The 25,466-nt window shown below is 39.4% G+C and overlaps 1 protein-coding gene across 2 annotated transcripts in view; it reads left to right on the top strand.

Moving 5' to 3' along the window:
* FHIP2A (FHF complex subunit HOOK interacting protein 2A) overlaps positions 1–25,466 on the top strand; it is a 33,134-nt gene continuing 7,668 nt past the window's right edge. Inside the window, exons 1-15 of one of the 2 annotated variants that reach the window (XM_048945706.1) lie at positions 1–249; positions 6,152–6,230; positions 8,287–8,456; positions 10,519–10,623; positions 10,973–11,095; positions 13,619–13,657; positions 15,241–15,534; positions 15,866–16,062; positions 17,245–17,359; positions 17,464–17,540; positions 17,646–17,838; positions 18,734–18,903; positions 19,746–19,886; positions 21,434–21,524; positions 23,180–23,323. In XM_048945706.1, the coding sequence (XP_048801663.1) occupies positions 205–249; positions 6,152–6,230; positions 8,287–8,456; positions 10,519–10,623; positions 10,973–11,095; positions 13,619–13,657; positions 15,241–15,534; positions 15,866–16,062; positions 17,245–17,359; positions 17,464–17,540; positions 17,646–17,838; positions 18,734–18,903; positions 19,746–19,886; positions 21,434–21,524; positions 23,180–23,323 (1,983 nt within the window). In that variant the 5' untranslated portion in view covers positions 1–204. The remainder of the gene's footprint in view (positions 250–6,151; positions 6,231–8,286; positions 8,457–10,518; positions 10,624–10,972; positions 11,096–13,618; positions 13,658–15,240; positions 15,535–15,865; positions 16,063–17,244; positions 17,360–17,463; positions 17,541–17,645; positions 17,839–18,733; positions 18,904–19,745; positions 19,887–21,433; positions 21,525–23,179; positions 23,324–25,466) is intronic. The other variant, XM_048945707.1, reaches the window with a different exon arrangement.

Here is a 25,466-nt window from a genome sequence, read left to right on the forward strand (position 1 = left end):
CCAGGAGCCTCGGCAGCCGCAGCCCGGCGGCGTCAGCGCCACCGCGTCCGCCGCCGAGCGAGAGGCAGAGCCGGCGGCCCTCCGTCCGCCCTCCCGATCCCCGCGGCCGGGACCCCGCATGCGGCCCTCACCCTGGAGCGGCGGCGGCGGATCGAGGAGCTTTCGCGGTCCTCCCGGCAGCGGCTGCTGCAGTCGCGGGACAGGATGTTCTCCAAGTTCACCTCCATCCTGCAGCACGCCGTGGAGGCGGTAAGGCCGCCGGCGGGCCTCGCCACGCGACACCGGGGATCTGGGCCGGGCCTAGCCGCCGGCGGGCCGCGCTGCGCCGGAGCGAGGAGCGGGGAAACGGAGGCCGGCCTCGAGAGGGGGCAGCGGGCGGCCTGGCGCGGGACCGGGCTGCGGGCGACACGGAGCGCCCCGGGCTGAGTGCTGCGGCCCGGCGGCGCTGTGAGCTGCTGAGCGGGGGACGGAGTGCCGCCGGGGCGTTTCTGTGTAGGGAATCGAGAAGGAGGAGAATTCGGGGAACTTCTCCGGAGCTTTTTGTTGCGGCCTGCGAGCCTCAGCTAGCCGGCCGCGGGGCTTTTGTGTGATGTAGGCGCGTCCGCCAAGCACCTTCTCGTTACTGGTGTCTTGTTTTAATTACATGGGGATAGAGAACGCGAGCTGGGGCGGTCGGCGGTCGTGTGTGTTTAATTCCATTTCGTCGTGGCGACCAAAACATCTGTGCCATGGCTGCACGGAGGGGAGCAGAGCGGCGGGGCCTGTCGCTGCTGCTGCCGTGGCTGCAGGCCGCGTTGCTGCTGTTATCCGGAGCGCTACTCTGCTTCCTGCGCTCCGGTCCGGTTCTGCGGGCAGCTGGGGCCGGGCACTGTGCCCTATGGCTGCTGGCCGTGGGTTTGGGGTGAGCCGGGGCACCCAGGGAGCTGAGCGTGGAGGGAGGAGTTGTCGGCTGGGTGTTAAACCTGACAGTCAGACGCTGGTTGAGATGATGAAGAAAAGTTCCGGATGGCTGAAAAGAGAAAAGCCTACGTGGTAAATCACATCCCATGGCAGGTGCAACCTCTGTGTGTGTGAATGCGTTCCTCTGTGCTGCAAGTACTTGAGTTAGCTGTATGCGTGCCTGTAGTCCTGCAGCCTTGGGCAGGACTGTTCAGGTGTTAAAATTAAGCATGTGTCAATTAAGTGTGTATTAATAGGGTCTGCTTCCTAGTTTGCTCTGTTGCAGTTGCGACTGGGAATAAACGTAACGATGGAAGTATTTATTTGGAAACCTGGTACGGTCACAGGTGAATATCTTCAATAAAAAATGCCTTCCTTGGAAGATAAACAGAAACGTGCAACTGCCTAACTAAAGAAATCTGGTTAGGGTGAGCTGTGCCATGTTTTGTATAAGCACAGAAGTGGTGCAGGAGTGGAGGATCAAGCTTACCAATTCAAGTAACTCATAAGAGGTGTTCCTAGAAGAATTACTGATTCTGCACAAAAGGACAAGAACTGTATTTATATCAGATTTATATAATACTTGGAAAGATCAGTTACTTAAATGGGAAAAGACTTAATATGGAACAGACCCTTAAATTAGACAAAGACAGGAGCAGGTTGGTGAACACCACTTTGCAGGTGACCGCTGTGAATAAACATTCTACGTGGCCTTGCTCAAAGGTGTTGTCCCTTTGAGGGTTGCCTCATTCTGCTAACACCACTGTGACAGAGCTCCCAGTAGTAAATGCTGTGTGTTTCCAGGATTGTGACAAATATCTAGCACTGCATGAGGCATGAAAGGTGGAATCACAAAAGAAGGAGTGCTTTTTTAGTTCATCTAAGAAGTTTGTCCCAGTGATTCAAGCACAGAGCTGAGAAATAGAAACTTACAACACTCTTGGGTCTGACTGTGGCTCAACAGATGTGTTAACTAAAGATGTGCATTCTGAGAGGATTTGGGTGCTTACCTCCTGGAGAAAGTTCGGCTGCAGTTGAACAGTTTTCAGCTGAGTTGGTCATTTAAATATGCTTGAAGAAGCACCGAGGCTCAGCTTTCATCGATGGGAGTTCTTTGCATCAAAATTGTTCAGGTGTCCCTTCTCCCCATCATTTCTCTGTACAGCACTGACATAAAGCTCCTCTCCTGCCTCACCGTCCAGAGCCTGCATACTAACCACGTGTTTAAATAGCAGGAACTTCTATGTTATTAGGTAATATTTGTTATCTTATCCTCAATGTGCCATCTCTCCAAACTACGACAAGGCATTCCAAAGGTTGGCAGTGTAATATGCGTGGAGTATTTGCCTTTTGCTCATTGTGAGTGTACTGCTCTTTTATTGATTGTCTTCATGGCAGGACTGTGATGAGGCATAAGTGAGACCAGTTGCTTTTAAGGTGTTTTGCTTTTGTGCAGCATCTGGATGAGTAACCACCATTGTGGCACTGTCCTGACAGCAGCAGCTGTAGGTAGGGTTGGGTTTGTTGGTAAGAGAGGTGGAGGAGACTGCAGTCTTTGTTCTGCAGTGCAGAATATAAATGTTTTTACTATATGGGGTTAGTATTATTGAATCTCAGGCAGTTTCTGTATGTGTCCTCCTCAAGATGTTTTCCATTAATTTTATAGTACTGATACACTTTTATCCCCAGATTACTCTAGGAATGCTGTATTCTCTGGAAGATACAAACTGTAGTGTACAGTTACAAAGCTGCAAGTTAGGCTTCTTTTTTTCTCTTATCTCATGTTCTTCACTTGTGTTTCCAGAAAGCAAACACCTTGCCTATACAGCAGTCGTCTGCTATGATTTGGGCTCTCATGAGATGTTTCGTGCTAATAGTGAAGTTGAGAGGATATGTTGGAGCTGTGCACGTCGAGCAGAACCGTTATGATTTTGATTGTTTCAGATTTTGTAGTTTACAATCAAACAAGACAATTTTGGTGATTTTCTTGGTCATTTGCTACAGATTACTGCTCCAAAATTGTTAACTGCATAACTACTCAGACCAAGATTCATTTTTCTTGAGCCCACTTGATGTAATAAGCTCACATTGCTGCTTGCTTTAATATTGAGCTATTGTTAACATGCTGTAATGGCAAAATTGAATGCATGGCTTGCAAGCGTGTGCAGTCTTAATTTTATATTTGAAAGCAATGACCGTTACAAATTCTGTGCATTCATCAACTGAAGAAATAAAACAAACATTCAAGCATTGGCCTTTTTTCAGATTTTCCCACAGGGCAAACATTCAGAATGGTAAAGCAGGAAAATGGAAGAAAAACATCGAATGACTGCTGTGTTTTCTGTGTTTCAGTCGAGGAAGTGAGCATGCACTTCCCTTTGCTTCTCTTTGTCCCAGCTTCTGCTTTCACTTTCCCTCCCCTCTGACCAGCCAGCAGCTGTTGTTCTTTCATGCATTGTGTTCTTCTCTTTGCCAACTTGTCCAAAAGATACTGAGAGATGCCACCAACTTCACTTTTTTCTGTTGTTTTGTGTGTCTGTGTGTTGAATTGCACTTTTGACAAGTGTACCTGAAAACGACAGTCGTGGTTTTTAAATGCACAGAGAAGTTTCTGTGATATACTGAATATTTATAGATGTCTTTGTTCTTGACTTTATTGTGCTTCCTCCTGCGTTACCACTAATTCTGTATACTTTTGAAAGCTTAGTGGAATTGTATTTTGGACAGATTTTGTAACCAGAAGGCTGTAGCTCTGGTCAAAGCTCCCCAGTTCTGAGTACAGCACTTTCTCTGCAAGGATTGATCATGACTAACGTATTGTCACCAGAACGATAGGGCAGCATGTGCTAAGGTTAGCTGCACAATGAGAACGCTCATTCAGTCGCTCCCAGGAAGCTCGTCCGCTGGAGTCGGGCACCAGATGGAATAGCTAATGGGCATCTGCTCTCATGGGCTGCTTTTTGGGAGTGCTCAGTGAGTGCTGGCCTTTTAGATTACCAACAACACCCACGCTACAGCCTTTGAGATGTTTTTTTCCACAGAAGGGGATTTTTTAACTGGGATTAGGAATCAATAGCTAAAAATTGGTAAGAATGTGAGTAACTGCATTAATATGACTGCAACAAATAACTACTTTTAAAATAACTCCTAATTAAACAAATAGCAGTAATTAAAAGTCTTCACAGTGAATTTTGTTTAGCTTCAGTGTCTTACATGCAAGAACCTGTGCTTTAGAAAGAGATTATTAAGATTGGCAACTACAGCATATTCAGTCTCAGCTGGTAGCAAATAATTCATCGTGAACCTACAACTTCATTCTAGATTTACCTCACCAAGAAAGGTCAAAGCACATGAGCCAAATGTTTGGGGTGCTTGCATTTTTCCAGTGCTTCCAGTGCTGGGCTTTGTGTATGAGGTGAGATAGTAGTTTTTGCCTTTACCTTATCTTTGTATCTGAGTAACTAAGAAAAGAGATATTTTTTTTCTTTTTCATTTGTTTGGCAGTGTGTATATATACTCACTTCACTCTGAGTAATGCATAGCTCTGATAGAGTTACATTTCTCTTAAATATGCCCTGAAATAGCTGTGCTGTAAAAGGCATGTTTTTACTAGGTCCATCATCAGTAGGAAGAGCAATTTGGGAGTAGGAAGATTAAAATGCTTTAACCAAGCATGTATCAGAATGGAAACTCATTAGCAGAAAATAGGCACGTAGATGCAGTAGGGATCCCTCCAGCATCTGGTGCTGCACGTGCAGGCTGTGCTGTGGCTGGCTTGTGTGTGCACCTCAATCTGACACTGGTCTGTGACATCACCAAGTGCTTCAATTAAATAGGGCAGGACCTGTCCCTGAACTACCTCTTTTTTTCTTGAGTTCTGACCCTTGAGGTGTTTTTTGAGGGAGAGGATGTCTGAGATCTCTCTGTGGATAAATTATTGACAGTGCTGGGAAGTGAAAGCAGCCTCTTCCTGGCACTGCTCAGAGGCACTGAGTTCGTCTGGAAGCAGAAGAAGCTAGAAGAAGTGGAAAGGAAAATTGCATCAGACAAGGATAAATTTTTAATGTTCCTGTGTCTTACTTTGGAAATAGTATGGTCTGAAAAGCCTGTTATTTCTCCAAAGTGGTCTCTGCTCATCACCCTAAGTTGAGTTTTTGGCATAGTTTTATTACACGAAACGATCATTGTGTTGCTCAGCATAGAGCAGCAAGCATGACGTGTGAGGCCTGAGACAAAATGCCTTGTGCTCAGTTTCTTTTTAATATCATAGTAAACTTCATAATAAAGCAAACTGGTTTGAGCGCTGTGAGGTGTGCAGAGACAGCTGTGCTGCTCTCAGTGCCTGGCTGTGGAAATATGAAAGGCTTCATCAGTCCCCAGACTATCGGGGACTGGATAAGCAGTGTAAATTTGATTGCCTGCTACCGTGTGTGAGGGCACATTTCATCACGTGTTACAAGTGCAGATAGTTACCGAGCACCACTGCTTCTTGCATTTCGAAGTCCTGTGTGCAAAGGGTCAGGAAGCATTAGTATCCCACTTTTTTTTATCAAGACTTGGTGTGAGGTTCATATAGTCAGGTTTATGTCTTTAGCAGTATAAAGCGCCACTAAATTCAAGGCAAACACTGATGTAGAAAAGTTGAGATGCTTTTTCAAAGAGACTGAACCCACACCATGACTTTGCTCCTGTAGCACGTTCCTTTTCCTGCATGCCAGCTGTGCTCATAAATTCCTTCAGAAAAAAGGAGCTTCTTTTTTTTTTTTTCAAAAATGAAGTAGCACGTTTGTTAAGAGACAGAACAGTGCCTCAATTCCAAAGGGTGGCTTTGATGTGTAAAAAGGAAAAAGATCCAGAAGCTGGGGCTAATTGGAAGAAGCTAATCAGTATTTTTAAGAGACCGGAGGGAAGAAGGACAGCTTATAAGAAGGGAAGATGGCATCAAGAGAAGATTTTAAGAAAAAAACATGACTTTTACTGTAGAAAAAAATTCTGAGTTCTGAATAGCTCAAATCCACTTTTCTTGTGCTGCTTTGAATAGATTGTCTGGTTGTAGAGACATCACTGAGATGGTTAGTGGTGTTCACGTCTAGTCAGTAAGACATGGGTCTCCATTAGTCTGTAGTAGTTTGATTCCAAAATTCACTTGAATCTCTGCAGAAATGCATTTATTTAATTCCTAACCTATTTTTTCTTCTTCTTTTCCCCATAGCTTGCACCTTCCCTTCCATTACAAGAAGATTTTGTTTACCACTGGAAGGCAATCACTCATTACTACATAGAGACTTCAGGTGAGAGAAAAAATGCTCTGGTTTTACATCTTTGTGTGAAAACTAGAGTTCTCAATTTCAGTGTTGTTAAAAAGATTAAGAAAATGAGTCATGTATTTCATCAAAATATCAAGAATAATAATTATTAATTAGAGATATTGTGTACCTCTTTTTATCCCTAAAATTGTCAGCACAAACAGCTGTGGAAGAAAGGTCATTTCCTGACTGTTGCATGGGGAATTGTCCCTCTTCATATGTGACCCAATTTCTGCCTTCATGTATTCTGTTTAAATTAAACAGACAGCTACAGGCATGTAGTGCCTGCTTTTAACCTTTTTATTGTTTGACGTTGGGCATCTACAACCCCCTGAGCAGCCTGTGCCAGCACCTCACCACTCGCTCAGTGAAAAAACTTCCCTGACATCTGATGGTAATCTCTTCCCCCTTAGTTTACAACTATTTCTCCTTCTCCTGTCACTGTTTACTCATGTAAAAAGTTCTGCTCTTCTGCAAAATTGGTATTCTCATGGATTTATGGCTGTAGTTGTTTGTTCTTAACCTTTTCTTTGGTTTCCTTCAGCAGATATGCAACACATCCATTTTCAATTTTTAATTCTAGTTTAGTAGTTTAAAAGGTGAATGCTACCATGCTTTCCTCAAGCTTATTGATTCTGCATTTCTGTTAAAGTAGCTATGCAGTCTGTGTTTCTGTCTGGCACAGGTGATGTTGTTTATGCCAATACTTACTCCTGCAAACTGAAATTTGACCCCTGTTCTAAATACTCATCTATCAGAATGCCATGTGATCTTTCCCAAGGTGGAAATGAGAGTGGTAGAGGAGAACTGATACGATTATGTAGTACAGAATAAAAGCTGAACTATCCCACAGTCTTTCAAAAGACTTGTGAAAAATAAGTTTTCGGTCAGTGGATAGATTTCTGTGCTGTTCTGTGGAAGCAGAGTTATCCCTAAGAAACTGCAGCAAACAGTAGGATAATTAGAGGTTGTGGTAGAGACCAAAATCACTCTGATGTGGCAGTTTTCCCTTGTGTTCTTGTTGCCATTTGCATGCAACTGGCAGTTATTTTTAGATGATCACATAAAAAGTAGTAGCTATTTCCCTAGAGGGCTATTTGTTCAAGGAGAATTTAGCTGAAAAAAAAGCAAAATCTGTACACATATGGATGTGCTCTACTGCATGTTATTGCCATCTCCCACTGCCAGTGACATAAATCCAGTGTTTCATGACTTCACTACTTGATCAGTATCTTACCCTTTCCTTTGTAAAATGGAACAGAATGCTATCTTAATGCAGAAAGTGTAAGAACCAAACCTAAAATTTCATAAAGAATAAACAGCATAGATCATGGATGGCTTTGTTGTTGTTATTGCTGGAAAAGCCATTTTATTTATCTAGTTAGCAAAGGAACTAATCAGATGCTAGTTAATTTGATCTGTTTTTCAATTTCAGAATGCTGTGCAAAGAGGAAGTTCTTGAGACAGAATGGATGCTAACTGAAAGATTGAGAATTGTATCTCACTCTTATTAAGTTTGGTTTCTGGCTGCAAAAGTTTTCTTTACTGTGTGGTTAATGCTTGTTTTGAAATCTGACGTTTCACCTTTATCCCAATGCAAGGTTAAATACCTGCCTAATGTGTATTTCAGTTTACATTTTCAGATATGGGTCTGAAAGCTCATTTTAAGAAATGGTAAAAAAACAAACAAACAAACAAAAAGAACCAACAACCAACCAAACAAAAAACAACTTCATTTTTCAGGGCTCTGCAGTTTTTTGCTGTTTAGGTAAGATTTCTTAAAACTGAACATCCAGAACCTCCACTTTATTTTCAAAATTTGGTCCAGTAGGTGTTCATATATGTTTTAAATGTGTATATCTATCTTTTAGATTGTATATATGCATATATAAATTGCGTGATAGCTTCCTGCTGTCTGTTTTTGTGACTTTCATATAAAATATTCCTCAAATGAGTTATTTTTAAATCTTAAATTTGGGACTGGACTTAAGAAAAATAAGACCAATAGTTGTCATTTTTGATTGTATTTTTTCTTATTTAGATGACAAAGCACCTGTGACTGATACCAACATTCCTTCTCACCTGGAACAGATGCTGGATATTCTAGTTCAAGAAGAAAATGAGAGGGAATCGGGTGAAACAGGGCCGTGTATGGAGTATTTGCTACATCACAAGATTTTGGAGACACTTTACACGCTAGGAAAAGCTGATGTATGTACTACTCTGCAGAGCAGGTTATCTTTTGTATGGGCTGTGGCTGTGATAGGGAGTGAAAATCTGGAGTAGATGGTAGTGTGGGATGCTACAGGATGAAGTAAATAGCTCTTTGCTTACATTATCAATGTATCACAGATAATAAATAGTCTTTCACAAGTGTGATCAAAGTGAACCAACCAGCAAGCTGCTGACTAAGGCAGAACACAGATTTATTAATCAGGACTCTGATACTGAGTGAAACTAGAAGTAGGAAAACATTAGAAGTAGGACATCCACAAGACAGCGTTTTCCACCCCTCTGGTTAGTGTTGGGAGATTCTTGGGTGAAAAGTGCTACGTTAAGTAACATATTTTCCATAACATATGTTTCCATTTTGTGAATGTGAGTGGTTACTGCTCAGATGGACTCCATGTCAGAAACCACTGACTTAAGCTGATCCCGAGACAGCTTGTGCATCTGAATCTTTGACACGATTCCAGCCTATGGCAGTGTTGTCTGGTCATTGTCACATGTGCTGTGTGGCACGTGAAATTAACTTCATGGTCTTGGTGCATTTTTGCTGATGTCTTTCTTGGCACACTTAGGAGCTGAAATTCATGGGATTGGATGAATCATAGGGTGTATTAACTTAGCAGCCGTTGTACTGAACTGCAGATGCAGTTAGAAAAGCGTGGTGTGTCCTGAAGGAAGGATGAATAGAGCTCTCTGTGGTTTCATTTTCACTTCACCTTTTACACATCCTCAGGAGTTTTTAATCTACTTAATTTTATGTACATAGACAATATAAGTTACTAGCTGTCTGAACTTAGGATATTTCTTGCTTCTGTAGAAGCAAATCTCTACAATTAGTGTTATTGCACCTCCTGTCCTTTAGCCAAGCTATGATGCCTGATACCGATGTGGTGAAAATACAGAAGTGCTCAGAAATATGACTTCTTTAGCAGTTATAAACTTCACAACAAATCAAGAAGAAATCTGGATTTACGTGAAGCAAGTAATTTGTAGCATGTTGCTAAGAGTTAAGTAATTTTGCACTCATTTAGGTATGCCTTTACAAGCAATTCTTGTACAGCTTGTCTTTATGCTTTGCCACTTGTGGGTTGATACATCTGAAACACATTTTGGTGCTTGCAGGATGTTTCAAAGATCTGTTAGGAGAATAATACCCTTCCACAGCACTCACTTAGACTTACTGTGTTGCTGTTGATGTGCCCTGGTGGTTCAAAACTTGTCATTCTCTGTAACAAATTGCTTGACAACTAAGTGATAATTATGGTTTGATAACCTAGGGATAATTACCTTGGCAGGAGTAGCAGGTTAGGCTTCTTCTTGGCTGCTGCCACACACTCTGTTCACTAATTTCTATTAGCAGAACTGTTGTTAAGGGTGTGCGTAATGAACCAGGTCAGGGAAATTATGCAGATTAAAATCAATGTATAGAAAGAAGTAACAGCTTTTCTTATATTGTGTTAGGATGTGAGAGTTGGGAGGATTTAGCCAGAAGCAGAGGTATGTGCAGGGCCATGTGCCATCATTTCTGATGGAGATAGGAAAGTACTTTCATGTGACATTGTGTATGGGAGGCAGTAGAACATGGACATGGGTGTTCCATAGGCACTTATGATTTATATTCTGCTGAATCTCAGGGAAAGCAACAGCTTTTTCTTGTCCTGGAACATCTGTGCATTTATAAACGCATAATCTGTCTAGGGTTAATGGCTCATTGATTTAAAAAACCTTTGGTGGACACTTCAGATGTTTGTATTTTATTAGCGTGTATTCATATGTACTGACTCATTGAATTGCTGGGTTTTGTGGCACAATATCCTAAAAGAAATCTGACTATTAGGCAATTAATTCAGAGTTTATTTTCCTGGGGACTATTTTTGATGGGGATATTTCCTGGAAAGATTGTGGAAATCTGCACTACAGCGATTAATTGAAAGTATGAATAAATGATTCCTGTTTGATCTTAGCGGTTCCAAATGACAGTGAGAAACGTGTTTCTCTCCACACTTGTTACATTACTGTTAGTGTTCATCTGTTCTTGTTCCAGTGTCCTCCAGGAATGAAACAGCAAGTTTTGGCTTTTTATACAAAACTTCTTGGAAGAATACGGCAACCTCTTCTTCCCCACATCAATGTGCATAGGCCAGTGCAGGTACTGTTCAGATTTTTAAGTAAACTGTGTTTTTGCATGGCAAATTTCTCTTACTCTGTTTTAGCAAATGATATCTTTATGTTTTTTTTTATTCTCGAGTAAGTTAAACTACTGCTTAAGTATAGGATCAGTTTTAACATACTGCCAGTTAGATTCTTGAACTGCAGCTGTAGTACAAGTCATAAATAATAAAGAAATCTTCACAACAGTCTTAAATTCAGAGCAAACATTCAATTCAGTAATCACACACCATCATAGTGTGTGAATGGTAAAGAATCCCATCCACAACTCCTGAAGAAAGCTGTAACTTCCTTCCTGTCTTAATTGCTCATTTTTCTGTATGTGACAGAAATTGATCAGGCTGTGTGGTGAAGTTCTGGCAACACCAACAGAGAATGAAGAAATTCAGTTTCTTTGTATAGTATGTGCAAAACTGAAGCAGGATCCATACCTGGTCAACTTTTTCCTTGAGGTGAGTAAAACAAATCTGACTTTTTCCACATGTTTTTATGTAAGAGTGGGTCATGGACAAAATCTGTAGAGAACAGGAGGTAGTATGTTGGACTTCATAGCTTAGTTTTCGTTCAGTGTGTGATTGCTTTTTTTCTGTGGTATTAAAAATCTTTTCTTTCACTTCCAGAGACTCAATATGTCCCATAATTTTTACCTCAAATTTCATTCAGGATTCCCATGTAGCTGCTTGAGGTTCTTTCCCTTTGAGCCTTTAGAGGGCACTCTCCAAATTACAAAATCAAATTTTGTTAGTCCTGGGATTAATAGGGATTGTAATGTAGAGCATCATGAGGAGGCCTTGAGCTTCCTTGTTATTTTGTCATCAGCCCAGTGAAGGCTATGGTGCAGATTGCATGGGTCGCTGGAGCCTTGTGGACTGCTTAGTGTTCTGTGGGCTTGGGCTCTCATTTGATAGTGACACATATGGTCTAGCTGCAGTGCCAGCTCACAATCTACAATATGGCATTATATTCCATCTGTAAGAAAGCCAAATATCTTTACTCTCATCTTGGAACTTAACACATAGCATTGATGAAACCAGAGTGGGAGGACAAAGAATTTATAGAGACTCTCCATTCCCATTTAGAAAGAACATATAAAAGTTTAATTTATTAAAGTATATTTATAAGTTCTTCATTCTCCCACTTTGATGTTTGCTGGAAGGGCACAGTATCTATTAAGTGTGTGATACATAGCTGAAAAGATGTAGATTTGCTATACTTCAGGAATATTTTACAAGTTTTCCCCAACAATCTCTAGCAACAGAGGCTGATAAACAGCAAATATCTGTTCTGTCCCACTTATAAATCAATTAGTAGAATCCATCTTGAGTTTTTTACTTAATTAAGCTATCTCAATTGCCCTCGTATCCACAGTAGTAAAAATTGTATAAGGGCTGAAGATTCCATGTTTCAATATTAGAGGCATTTAGAAGAAAACTACTGTATACATTACATGCAGAATATGGTAGAAGTCTAAACCAGGATGGTTTTTGATGCGATATGTGTAAATGGTATGGTTTAATAGAAGAATTAAAACCCTCTGAATAACTTCTCTGCTCAAATAATTGCCCTGAAGTCAAATCCAGGGAATGGCAATCATAGAAACTACAAATATTTTGTCAGACATCAGTTGTTTGTTTTTTTTTTTAATACAGCAAGATTATAATCTTAAAAATCTTGGCATGGAAAACCAGGTGATTCCTAATTTCAAAGAGATTCCAGTTTCTCAAAACGCTGAGTATGAATTTCAGGCAAGCTGAGGGACGTTCCTTGTCACTCTTGCTTCCTTTACAGAATTATTCTAAACGTTGTAGCCAAAGGCAGATGTCTTTCCTCACTTTTCATAGTTTTTTCCAGATAAGCTTTTGGGTTGCAGAGTTGCCCTCTATTAGAAGAGGATGTTCTGGTTGTTCCTGTCTGTGCCTCTTAGAGGTGCTGTAGTGACTTGGTATCTGCTTCTGACCTTCAAATGCATGAAAGGGTAAAGTTACAGAACTCTGTGTGGCATTTAACTCTCAGATCTCTAACATTTAAGCTGAAAAGCAGATACATCTCTCCAAAACAGTCTGCCTGTATGTCAGTAAGTTTTACTTCCTTCTGTAATTTTTTCTGATGAGGCCCTGTAGTCATTCATGACCTTAAAGAAAAGGAGCATCCATAGGCCTAGACTTTTCCTTTTATGATTCCATATCAAATACCTCACTGTTAGAAAGCTGTTTATAATTTAATAAGATCTTTCACCTATCTTGCTTAACTGACAAGGCTATTTGGTGTAACAGTATCTCTTTAAAGATACTTTTAAATACACTTTAGATATTTCTTTGAAAGTTACTTTTATTGTGGAAATAAGAGGTGCATTCTTCATTTTAAAGCCTTAAAAATCCATGTGGTAATTTTTTATTTTTTTGCTTTAATGTCTTCCATTCTTTAAACTGTTTTCCCTGTTCTTATTTAAAGAGAACATACATAGGAATATTTGACTTCTTTATCTGAATCGTTATTATATGCTAAACATGTTAATCATGTTTTTTCCCTTTCCTCCTAAGTTGGCCCATCTCATCTCACCTTGCAACTGATTGTTCTGTACTATGGGAAACTTGCTTTTCTGTTTTCAAACTGTTCTAATATAATATCTATTAAAAAGCTGCACCTTCACTTTGTAAAATGAAAAATACTTTCTCTATTCACTTCTACTTTCATTACTATAAATTGCCAGGTTTATATTTTTTGCTATAAATTGAGTGGGCATTCATATTAGCTACATTATCACCTGGTTATTTCCACAGAGTTCTTTTTAAGTCTGAAGTTGAAGAGTCACACAGTATCACTCACCACAGGTATTGGAACTCAGTAGTTACGTATTAGGAAAACATAGAAGTCTATTTGTGTAGTGTCTGCTCTCTGCTGATACTGAGATCACTTGGAGGAGTACTTTATCTAGAAAACACTGAGTGTATGTTTTATGTAACCTTTTCTATTAGGTCATTCAGGATCCTGTTTTGCACCTTTGCAGGAGGCAGGTGAGCAGCTAAGCTGCAGAATTGCATGATTAGAAAACAGGAAGCTTAAACACATGCAAAAGCTCTGCTGATGTGTTGTTGGATGTACAGACTGCTTTGTATTATTTGCCAATGCAAAAGTAATGAGCTACAGACAAATTTCTGGGGGCATTTATACATTTTGTGTGTGTTAGGTCTCGCATCAGTGCCTGGAGTAATAGGTTGCTGTAAGATAAAGTAAATACTTGACAAAACAGTATCTAATCTTTGAAAGCCCTGAGTACTACTTGAGAAGTGCGAACAGTACCATATAATCCAGGATTTAAAATGCAGTTTCAGGCTCCAGCTCTGCTTGATGTGCAAGGATTGTAGTTCTCATCCAGGTATTCCCATGGATTGATAACTTATGTGGGAGATGTTAGAGGAGTTTAGAAGATGCAGTGATACACTAACGTGGCTCAGAGAAACCCATTCTGGGTGCTTTGCCGCCTGATGCTTTTCACATTGTTACAAAATCTGTTGAAGGAGTCATTTTTCTTCTGTAGTCAAAAATCATAGAATCACATCCTACTTTTTTTATAGCATGCAGTGTGCTGCTTTTACCACCGGGTTGCCTCTCCAGGGATGTGGTTATATGAGTCTGTCATACCGTTCAGTACAAATTCTGCATGCAGAACGCACATCAAGTGAACAAGCATTCACAGTAATGCTGTAGTTTGCTGCCTGTCCCTGCTGGTTTGTATGCACTAAACACCATTAACCCCAAATGGTTACTCTTTAAAATTGTTAATGCTTGAGATGTATTCGTAATAATTTTGGCTTTATCCTAGAGGAGAGAAACCCTTTGGATTAATAAACTCACTGCTGACTTGAAAAATTGTCCTGTGCTGAAGTCTTGTTTATAGTTCTGATAAAGCATTGTTCACTGTGCTTTTGACAGAGGAGCACTGAATTTTTGCCATGGTGTGAGTTTCTTCCTGGCCTCTCAAAGCACAAATTTAAATGCCTCTGTTAGTGCGGGAGATGAATTTATAGCATCATGCTAAGTAGAGATAGTTTACAGCATCTAGCAGGGTTCACTGTGATCTGTTACAGTAGCTGGTGCCCCCAGTGCTAGCTTACAGTATCTTCTGTCCATTTGATCTTTTAAACATTTTCTTCTATTTGGGAGTACTTTGCTGTTATAAAGTGTTTGGTGGGGTTTTTTTTCCCCATTCTCACTGAAGGTGTTATCTCAAGAAGTTCAGAGTGAGTTCCTCTCCAGGTGGAAATTCTGTAGTGTGTGCTAATGTCAAAAGATGCCCTCATAGAGTAAATGAAACAGTACAATGAAATGAAAAATAAAAATGTGATCAGATAAATGTCACTGAGTGGGCAAAGCAAGAAAACCTCAAAATGAAAGGCCTTAGCAGAAACTTAAGTGGACTGAAAAATGTTGTAGATTTAAAGACTACCTGCTGTTGCAAACCATTACGTTCTATGTGGTTACTGTATCCAGCCTTGCAAAGTACTACTTAAATGCTGATGTAAAAAAATTGTAGTAGGTTTGTGCTTTAGGGTGAACTGCAATTTCAGCTTTTTAATTCCCACAAAATGCTTTGCAGAGTAAGTTGAAAGCAATGGCTTCCAAAGAATCAACAAACCTAATCACAGAAGACATGCTGAAAGGCCAGGACTCGTTGGCACCAGACACGGGGCAGCCCATGCAGCCTGAAGAAACGCCTGGCACTGCTGGAGCGGAGCACATGGAAAAGGAAGATGAGCTTCCTCAGCAGGCAGATGATCTGTCTTTCAGTCTGGATGAACTAAATGTCACATCATCACCTGAGTCCTCCACTGTTTGTCCAAATCAAGACTATAATTTAGTGAATTCTCTACTTAATCTCACCAAAAGTCCGGTGAGTGATTTTATTTTGCGCGATGCGATAAAATGAAGTCGTTTGGATGTGGTGTGAAATTGGTAGAGGGAATGAAGTTGCATATGTGTACAGTCTGTACTTTAAATATAAAAAGTAATTCAAAGATTTTTGTGACTGGCTTTTGTAAATTGATTATTCCCTTTTACTAGAAATTCACGATAAATAAATGTTAATGACTGAAAAAGAAATAAAGAAATGTTTTCATTAACTGGGGGGGAATGGAGAGACTGTTGTTTGGGAGGTGTTTGCTTCTGGATTTCAAGTGATATTCATTCACTGCCTGATTAATTCTTCCATGCTTTTCTGCCAGGATGGCCGGATAGCTGTGAAGGCTTGTGAAGGGCTCATGCTTTTGGTGAGCTTGCCAGAACCTGCGGCTGCCAAGTGCCTGACTCAAAGCACTTGTTTATGTGAATTGCTGACAGACAGGCTGGCCAGCCTCTACAGAGCCCTGCCTCAGTCATTGGATCCCTTAGACATTGAAACAGTGGAGGCAATTAACTGGGGGTAAGAATTTTCTTTTTGTATTTAATACCTGAGGTGACTTTACACCCCTTCCTGATGCTCATTTACTGTAGCTAATTACGTAAAAGGTATAAATTGTTTACACCCCCATGCTAGTCTAAGGAGCAGAGTTTAGGTACTGTCTTTGGTACAGCAGGAACACCTTAGATGTGCAGTGTACTCATTATTTCTGCCATAGATTTGGCTGCCAGTCCATTGCAAAGATCCCTCAGGGGATAAAGTTTTCCACTGAATTACATTGGCAATTTATGGTGGTGTTTCTGGAGTCTCGGGTACAGATAATTTTCCTGTTCAGATGTCAAGTATTTAAGAAACATAGTCAAACTTTTCACTGTACATGGTGAGCCCTGTATGGTGCAGCAGAGGTCAGGAGGAGTAAATTTGATAGCATGTTCTTGTTGTAAACTCTTTATGGTGAAAAAGAAGATGGAAAGATTTACCACATAACAGCTTGAAGGAAAAGATACGTGCTGTTAGCCTAACTGCTTGTCATATTCTCAATACATTTTAGTGCTTGTCCCCACTCTGCCTTCAGTGTTAGGAATTACTCATGGTCTGTTAGTACACAGACAAAAAGTGGGTTTTTGCAAAGGAATGTTTTGGTTGAAATTCGAAGTTTGAAGAAAAAAAATGATAACTTTGAATAGTTGGATAAGTAATTATCAAACTGCTTAACCAAAGAACACGGTGAATTGGTTATGCCTTACAGCTTTTAAATGCAATACATACTTTTTTTTTTTCCTAAGGATACCACCTAGTTCAGGTATAGGCTGTGTCATTTTGGTAGTTTTGATTGAGGTCACTTACGGAATAGAGAAGAACAATTGCCTTCATTTTATGGACTCTGACTACAGGAGTTAGTGATGTTAGTGGGCTGTGTTCCCTGGGAGAGCAGACTGGGTGATCAGTAGTCCCTGCTGATTTAAGCAATCCTTAACCTTGGTATTTCCACTCAGACTTTTTTGCTGGACATACAGTGTATCCTTTAAAATGCCTTTCTATGTAATGGTAGCACTTCCAGATTGGTAGAGACAGACAAAACTATTTTATTGTTCATTTCATTGTTAGTACATTGTTAATGATGCTATTAAGTTCAATGACAATAGAGTCCAATGTTCTTTAAGTGCTTGTAGACTAAATAAATATTTTCCATACATGCTCTAGTTTGGATTCCTATAGCCACAAAGAAGATGCATCTGCTTTTCCAGGGAAAAGAGCGTTGATATCATTTCTTTCATGGTTTGACTACTGTGATCAACTCATCAAAGAAGCACAAAAGGTTTGAAATGTTTACAGATGATACAACTATATTCAGCAAATAAAGAGTTCCAGTTGTTTCTTAGCTTTTGAGTTTAAGAGGTGCCATCCTGTATTTTGTTTCAGATTGCTGCTGTTGCTATGGCAAAAGCTGTGCGGGAACGATTTTTCGTTGATGTTATGGAACCCCAGCTGATGCAAACGTGAGTAGCATCCTACAAAACACAACAGAGCAAAATCTAAGTCAAGCTGATTTCTTTTTATCAGCTGAAATCCAGTGCATATCTGACACTAAATTTATTGTTCAGCTCAGAAATTGGAATCCTCACATCAACTGCGTTATTGCATCGCATTGTTCGTCAAGTAACTTCAGATGTCCTACTGCAGGAATTAGTTTATTTTGTACTTGGAGAACACAGAGAGCCAGAAACTTTGCCAAACATCAACAGACATCCATTGCGACACAGGTTAATCGAACACTGTGATCATATTTCTGATGAGGTAAGAAGTGGTATTGATATAATAACGTGTGCTGGCCAGCTCTGTCCTGCACAGAGCTTGTAGAAATGCCATGAGGTTTTTGTATTTGTGTCAACCAGCTTTGGTGAGGAAGAGTTCTGGCTGCCACTCCTGTAAATTCCCTTCAGAAAGGCCGAGCTATTTCTTCTAGCTAGCACACTGCAACAGTTAATAATGATTATTAGCTTGTCTCCAATGCATATCTATTTGGGCTTGCTCATCTATGAGATTGCCCAAAATTGTTTTCTGTAATCGCATTTTAATTTATGTTTTGTTATATGTTGCATCATTGTTATTTTCTGTGTTGTGTCAGTTCTGTCATATTAACACATAAAGTATGATTAAAAACAAACTATTTTTTGTGTGAACTACCCGAGGTCAGAGAATAAACATGGTGCCAATTAAAAAATAATGGAATAACTTTGAGCAGTTTACACACAAAAGACCTTAATAAAAAAATTGATTTCAGTCAAATTATTCTTTAGGAACTGCTTCTTTATTTGTTTTTCCTCACTTGCACAGAGACAACTGTCCTCTGGTGTGGATCTGATTATAATACACAGAAAGCTAAGTTGCTCTTAGGATGTTTTTTATTTTATTACTTTGGCAGATTTTAGAAGAGTTTTTGTTTTATAGGAAAAAAAATACATGCACATATTGTTTGTCAGATGTATAAACAGGGATGGAGAGTCCACACACATACATTCAGCATGACGATTTCATAATGATTTCCTTTTTTTTTCCCTTTTTTTTGTAATTTTTATTGCTTTCACAGTATAAATAAGTAATTGTGATGTTCTGTATACAAACAGTGGAAGACAGACTGCAGTTTGGACAGTGATGAATCACTATGGAATTTTTGCTTTTTACATTGCAGATCAGCATAATGACTCTACGAATGTTTGAGCACCTTCTGCAAAAGCCTCATGAGCACATTCTCTATAACTTGGTTCTGAGAAATTTAGAAGAAAGAAATTACACAGAGTATAAGCCACTGTGTCAAGAAGATAAAGATGTGGTAGAGAATGGGCAGATTGCAGGAGCAATGTAAGTTTCTTTAAGATGTTTTTGCACAGTTGAATTGGATCCTTCTTTTTAAAACCAGGGGTTTTAGTAATTGAAGGAAAAGTGAGCACAGTGAGCACATTGTGTGTTCTGTGTTTTCAGCTGTAACTACAGTGAGCGTATGTGAGGTGATGCACAAATTGCTACCTCACCAACTGATGTGATTTGTTGGAAGGGTATCAGAAAAGCTGAAATTCTCAAAAGCTTCTTTTCTGCACTGGGCGCAGCAAGATTTTCATTTAGCAATTTACTTAGGCATCTACTTAGCTTAAGCTCATGCAAATTCATACTATATTCAGTAAGATTACTCCTAAAGTCAGTCAGTCATTTAGGTGTCCTGCTTACATTTATGTTCTTTAGCCATTTTTGGATGGAAAAAAAAATTGGGAGATGCTTTAAGTATTTTTTTTTAAATACTACAGCTAACTGTTGTGATTTATTTTTTTTTACCTAATGGAGGAGGGATAAGGACTAGTCACATCCAGCTATTCTGCCATCTTAATTTGGATTTTTCTGAGTCATCTAAAATAGCCTGATGATTTCCCAGAGTGTAAGCATCTCTTAAATGAAAAATATGTCTACAGAGTTTGAGATTTAATACACTGATTTTGTACCAGTAAAACAAAACAAATTTTGCTGGATATGTGTAAAGGTTGGCATTTCTGCACGTTAACATGATAAAAAGCTGTGCATATGGCAGCATTCTGGACAATCTTGTAGCTGTTCAGAGATGAAAAACAGAAAGCATGCCTTTTAGTCCAGAGAATTTCTTGCCTTCCATAACATTCTGCAAATGATTCTTTTTGTCTAATATAATCTCACAGAGACCTGGAGGAAGATCCGCTGTTTACTGATCTGTCTCCAGATAACACTGGGGCTCAAGAGTGGCTCAGTGTTTCTCCACCTGTCAGTCCAGAGCATCCAAAAAATGATGGGAAGACTGAAGTTCATAAAATTGTAAATAGGTAAGTTTGAAACAAACGCTGAAGGAAATCTCTGGATGTGTGGGTGTCTGCACACACTGTGCATACCAAATGTACTCTGTAATGGGTGTTGTTCTGTGCCAGCTGGTAAAATGACTCCACAGAAGAAAATTGTGGCACTTTATCAGAAAACTACTCCCAAAAGATTAGAGCTTTGCAACAAGTACAAATAATTCAGCATAAACTTGAAGAATAGATAAGCTTTACAGCTAATGGTCCAGCTGAATATCTGAATTCTGAATAAAAGCCTCATTAATGTAGTGCTTTCTGTTCTCAAAAAAAAAAAGAAGGGAAAAAAACCTCCCCCTTTCCAAAGTTCCTTAAGCACTTATATAAAAGGAAATGATTGCTGTGCTAGAGATAACCTTCTGTTCCCTGAAAACCAGGGGGCATCTCTGTCACCTGTAACATACCTTTGTGCATGCTAAACATACTGCAAATTGGATATCACAAAGAGGACAGGTTCTCTTCTAAGCATCTTAGTGATGGTAATTCTATTAGCAACTAATATTAGGACAAATGCAGTTTGCTCTGTTAATACACTTTAGCAAAGCAGCACTGGTATTTCAGTGCTGTCCTATCTGCGTATCCAGAAATAATCAAAGGTGTTTGCCAAAGGCAGCAAACAGCCCAAGGACAGGCAGCACACAGTGAAGTAGTTGCTGCTTGCCTTCTTTCCTCCAGTACTGCTATATATAGTTTCCAGTGGAAATGATTTGGAAGGAAGATGAAAACAATTTCCTGATTCCATCAGTGAATAGAAATGTTTCAGGATTTCCAGTGTCTTTCAGATTTGTTTTTTCAAATAAGATGAACACTGTATGAAAATTCAGCTATTACATATTTCTGCATAGAGATCTTCCAGGAATCTCCAGAAGTTCTTTAGTGTATGGAGAAAGCAGAGCTTTAGGAAAAAGGGTCCAAAAACTGAGTGTATTTCACTGTCTGGAAATTGTAATTGTTTTTTTTTTTAAAGGCTTTAATGACATCCCCTCTTTAATAAGATTCAGAATTTCCTGAAGTTACTTGGGCCAGATATTGGTGAATTAATAATGATTTATGGTAAATGTACCCTGATAAGGCTATGCAAATTTTCCTGTACATTTGTAGATACTTACTGCCACAACAAACTGTGGGAAATAGAACTGCCTGTGCAGTAGGCTAAGAAATTTGAACTGTAGTTCTCCTTCATTTATTCCCCAGTGAATTTTCCATATGCTCTGGTGATATGGAGATTGACCTTCAGCAAACACTTGGGCTAGTTAGGACTATTCCTTTTCATGCCCATTCTGTCTGCTCATTTTCAGAATGTGCTGGTGTTACATAGAAAAGTTCTGAAGTCTGTGTCTTTTTATAAATAGTTAGAATACTTAAATAGTTACTATATTCTCTGTGCATCACATAAAGTTGCAGTTGGATTAATTGGCCAGACAGTTCAGCATTGTGTACACTATTACAGATGATGAAAAGGTATTGATCTTGTGCACTGTGGATTATAGGTATTCATTAACATTCCTTTGTCTCTTCAGTTTTCTCTGTCTTGTACCCGATGAAGCTAAGTCCTCATACCACGTGGAGGGTACGGGTTATGATACTTACCTCAGAGATGCCCACAGACAGGTAAGTCTTCCTCATTCCTTGAGAATTTGAAATGCTGATGTGGGTATACAAAAGGTTCTATAAATAGTCCTACTACATGCATCTTTCAGTAATGGAGGATGGGAAAATTCCGTTCTTATTTTCTAATGAAATCTCAGCTTTAGAGATTTCTTTTGATTGTGAATCCACCTTGTATTACTCTAGTGGGAATAACGGATGGCATTAAATGCATTAATATTCATATAACAAATACACTGAGAGAAAATCTGAACTGCAGATAGGTTCTTAATTTGCTTTTGCATTTATCTGCATTCTCTTGGAGAATTGCCTGCCAAGCTGTTTGAAAGGACTAAAGGGAAATTAAAATGCTGCATAGGAATTATGCAATCTGGGACTTCAAAAATAAAGGCACATCATAGGGAATGCACAGCCTGAGGCGTTCAGGTTTCCAGTTGATAGTTCTGGTAGGAAGGGAAATCTTTATGATTTACTAATTTGAAATAAATACAGCTTTTGTTTTCACAAATGTAGTCTGAAGCGTCCTCGGTCAGAGGTCACTGTTTATTTTCTGCTTTCTTACTGAAGCCCCGTGACTCTTGTATAATAGAAAAAGTTGTGTGCAGGAAAGTAACTGAGGGCTGTATTTTGTAGGTTGTTTAAAAACTCCATGGTCTCTGAATTGTGATATCAGCAGTTTAGGATGAGAAGCTTGGATTTCTGTATTTATTGTATTGTTTTATCTGTAGTGTCTACTGAAAAGAAAGGGAATAGAAAATAGAGAACAAGGAAAGAAAGGTTGAGGTAGAATTCCCCTATGTTCTATTCTTAGATGCCAGAAAATACATATCATCCTTGTACTTCTTTTTTGCCTTGGGAAAAAGAGTATTCTGGGAGTTATTAGAGAAAAGAATTGGTTTCTGTCACTTCCTGACAGTGATATGGCTACTCTTAAAATATTTCTCCCCTAAGAATAGCACTGCCTATTGCTGTTACTACATCCGAATAGCCTTTCTGCTTCCCTACGTCTATTCCTGGAGGCCTGTGCAAGTATGTAAGCTGCACGCAGTGAAGTCTGTTTTGCCTCACTTTTGCTACTGTTTATTCCTGCTTTCCTTAATTTGGTTCATATTTGGTGCTCCTTTCAAGGTATAATTCCAAGAGAGTGAGACACCAGGCAGCTCCCAGCAAATCAGAGGCAGAAGCCGATAGGCAACTGGGAAAGACTGCTGTGGGTGGTAGGAAACAGAGAGAAGAGAAAGCCCTGCAGTACGTTGAGTTTGTATCACCTGCACATCCACGTGCCTTCCCTGTCCTGGGAACTGGCGAGCGGTCTGGGTTGGACGTTGAGATAAGCTGTGCATAATAATCAAACACAGATTATTAAGCTGTGCATAATAATCAAAATGTGTATTTGCAGCCTTATGTTGTTTGGTCTCAGATGATTTTGGGAAGCTCTAGCTTTTTGTTTCTGAAACTAACCTGGCAGCATGAATGTCAAGAAGCAAATGAAGTGCCTGTATAAAAACTGATAATGTTTGTTTTAGAATGAATATTCTTTTTGGATTTAGATTTCTCGAGTAACTACAGATTATGGTTTTAAGGCTTAGATACTGTTATAAGGAAATGAAACAATTTCCATAGAGGTTTTGAGTGTTTTCCTCACTGCTTTTTCCTAGTTCCGGGATTACTGTCTCATCTGCTTACGGTGGGAGTGGCCTGGATCTCCCAGGTCTTTGGAAAAGTGCAATTTAGAAGCGTCCTTTTTTGAAGGCCACTTCTTAAAAGTCCTCTTTGACAGAATGGGCAGGATTCTCGATCAGGTAAGAAAAAGCAGGTTATAAATTCCATTTTTGTTGCTTTCATCACTACTAAATGGCTTAGTCTCCATAAAGTCAAGTGGATTCCCATAATTCAGTGGTCTGTTACAACATGAAATTATATAAAATCCCATATCCATGTTGCAGGTAGATTGCAGGATGTTACAGAGATGTGTATTCTCTCCTGAAAACCAAAACAAAAGCTTCTTCTATATTAAGCATGGTATTATTGTCACTAGGCACCTTTTTGTGTACTAGATGTTTTCTTGACCAGTGTTATGATTGAAATGCCATTTAAATTGATGAGTAAGACAAGAATGTCCTAATGGTAATGGAAGAGGCTTAGACAGTATCTTAGAAACTCACAAGTATTAACATCTCTGGTTCAGTTTTCATTTTCTAGTGTATGCATTCAGAAAGCATGTACATTTTTTCAGCAAATAAAATGCTTTATATCTCCTTTCTGCCCTATTTGAATTTCAGTCATTGTGTAAGATGAGATGCTGTATCACTCGTAATGTTTTCCTATAGTTAGGAAAAACTGTTACCATTCCGTGGAAAATTTCTAGAAGGTATCCTTTTCCATCTGCACTTTACAGTTTTGGTTTTGTTCTTTTTTTCCTCTTTCGTTATATTGAAATAATAACTGAATAGCTGCCAAGGGCAAACAAATGAAATATGATCTGACAGGATCCTTGTCCTGAAAAAGACATGTCAGATCCAAATTAGTATAAAGGAGTTTAAAGAAAGTGAATTTTCCTGCTCTGTGTTTCTTTCTGCATCTAGCCAGCCTGCATGACCTCATCTTTCTGAGCAGAAGCAAAGTGAAGGCTCAGGGAGGTGAAAAGGAGGTCGCTTCATGTTTCTTTGCCTTACTGAATTCTGGACTTCAATTAGTCAAGTCAACGTTTTTATTTTCAATGAGGAAGATAACTTTCTTTGCTAGTGAAAACGATCCCTGAGGGTCTAGATTACCCTCCCTGTAACACCAGCTGGAGTAGATGCAGTAGTACCAATTTTTTGGAGGTTTGCACAATTCTGTTCAGTTTTGCACATGCAGCTATCTACAGAATGACTGTTAGTTGTGATAGTGGCAAATTTCCAGCTTACAGACAGGACAAGAGTCATTTAGACATACAAATAAATGCGCAGGCAAGACGGCAGGAAGCCAGCAGTTGTCTCTCTGTAGGTCAGAGTAGGTCAGCTCTGTGAATGTGTAGAGGAGAAGGATGTTTGAGAGTACCAACGTGTATCATTCACAAGTCAGAAAAGAAAGCCAAACACTTCTGGTGCTGTGTTGTGTTTTGATTCTAGTAGACTTGTACTGTGCTTTTTAGTATTTGAAATGGTTATAGATTGAAGTCGTGAAGAGATCTGGTCATCATCAGCTTTCAGGAACAAGAAGCCTTGTGGATATGAAAACCTTGCCTGCACAACGATCCATACATTATAAAAAGTAAATGAAGTGAATTGCATCCCTTAAGAAAAGCTATTGCATCTGTCAGATACATGCAACTGCAATAAAAATAGCATCTGGCATGGAAGCACAGCACCCATTTTGATAAACTGCCTGTCAGCATGACACAAATTTTGAGCTAGTCAAGCAAGGTGTTAGGATCTGCAGTGTCAAAAATGCTGGACTCCAGAAGAAGTAAAATGATCTGCCTGAATTAAACAGCAGGGATAAATTCTTCCTATATCGTACCAGAAGCTTGCCTTAAAAAGAAAAAAATAAAATAAGAAAAAAAAAAGGCCAAAAAAAAAAAAAAAAAGAAAGAAATTCCTTGGGGTTATTCATAGTGAAATGCATAAATCACATAGAGCACTGTGGAAAGTTAGTGTATCAGTAACATTTTGATCATATATATGTCCAGACAATGTAAAAAATGTGAAAGAGCCTTTAGTTAGGGATCATACAGTACTACTTACAGATTGTATTTGATGTCATTTTTTCTTCATCGTACTGCTTTAGGTAGTTCTTGTGTGTTTATCAGTTTTTATCAGCAGCCACCACAAGGCTTCACAGAGGAGGTCAGTATTATTAACCAAGTTTCCTGACAGAGGACAGCTGAGGCACCAAAGTGAAGTAATTTGTTTCAAGGCTGTTCAAATCTAGTACCTCATCTGCGAGGCACAGCCTGTTTCC

Source organism: Lagopus muta, chromosome 5 (genome assembly GCF_023343835.1).
Source record: "Lagopus muta isolate bLagMut1 chromosome 5, bLagMut1 primary, whole genome shotgun sequence".
In the NCBI taxonomy this organism is placed as follows: domain Eukaryota; kingdom Metazoa; phylum Chordata; class Aves; order Galliformes; family Phasianidae; genus Lagopus; species Lagopus muta.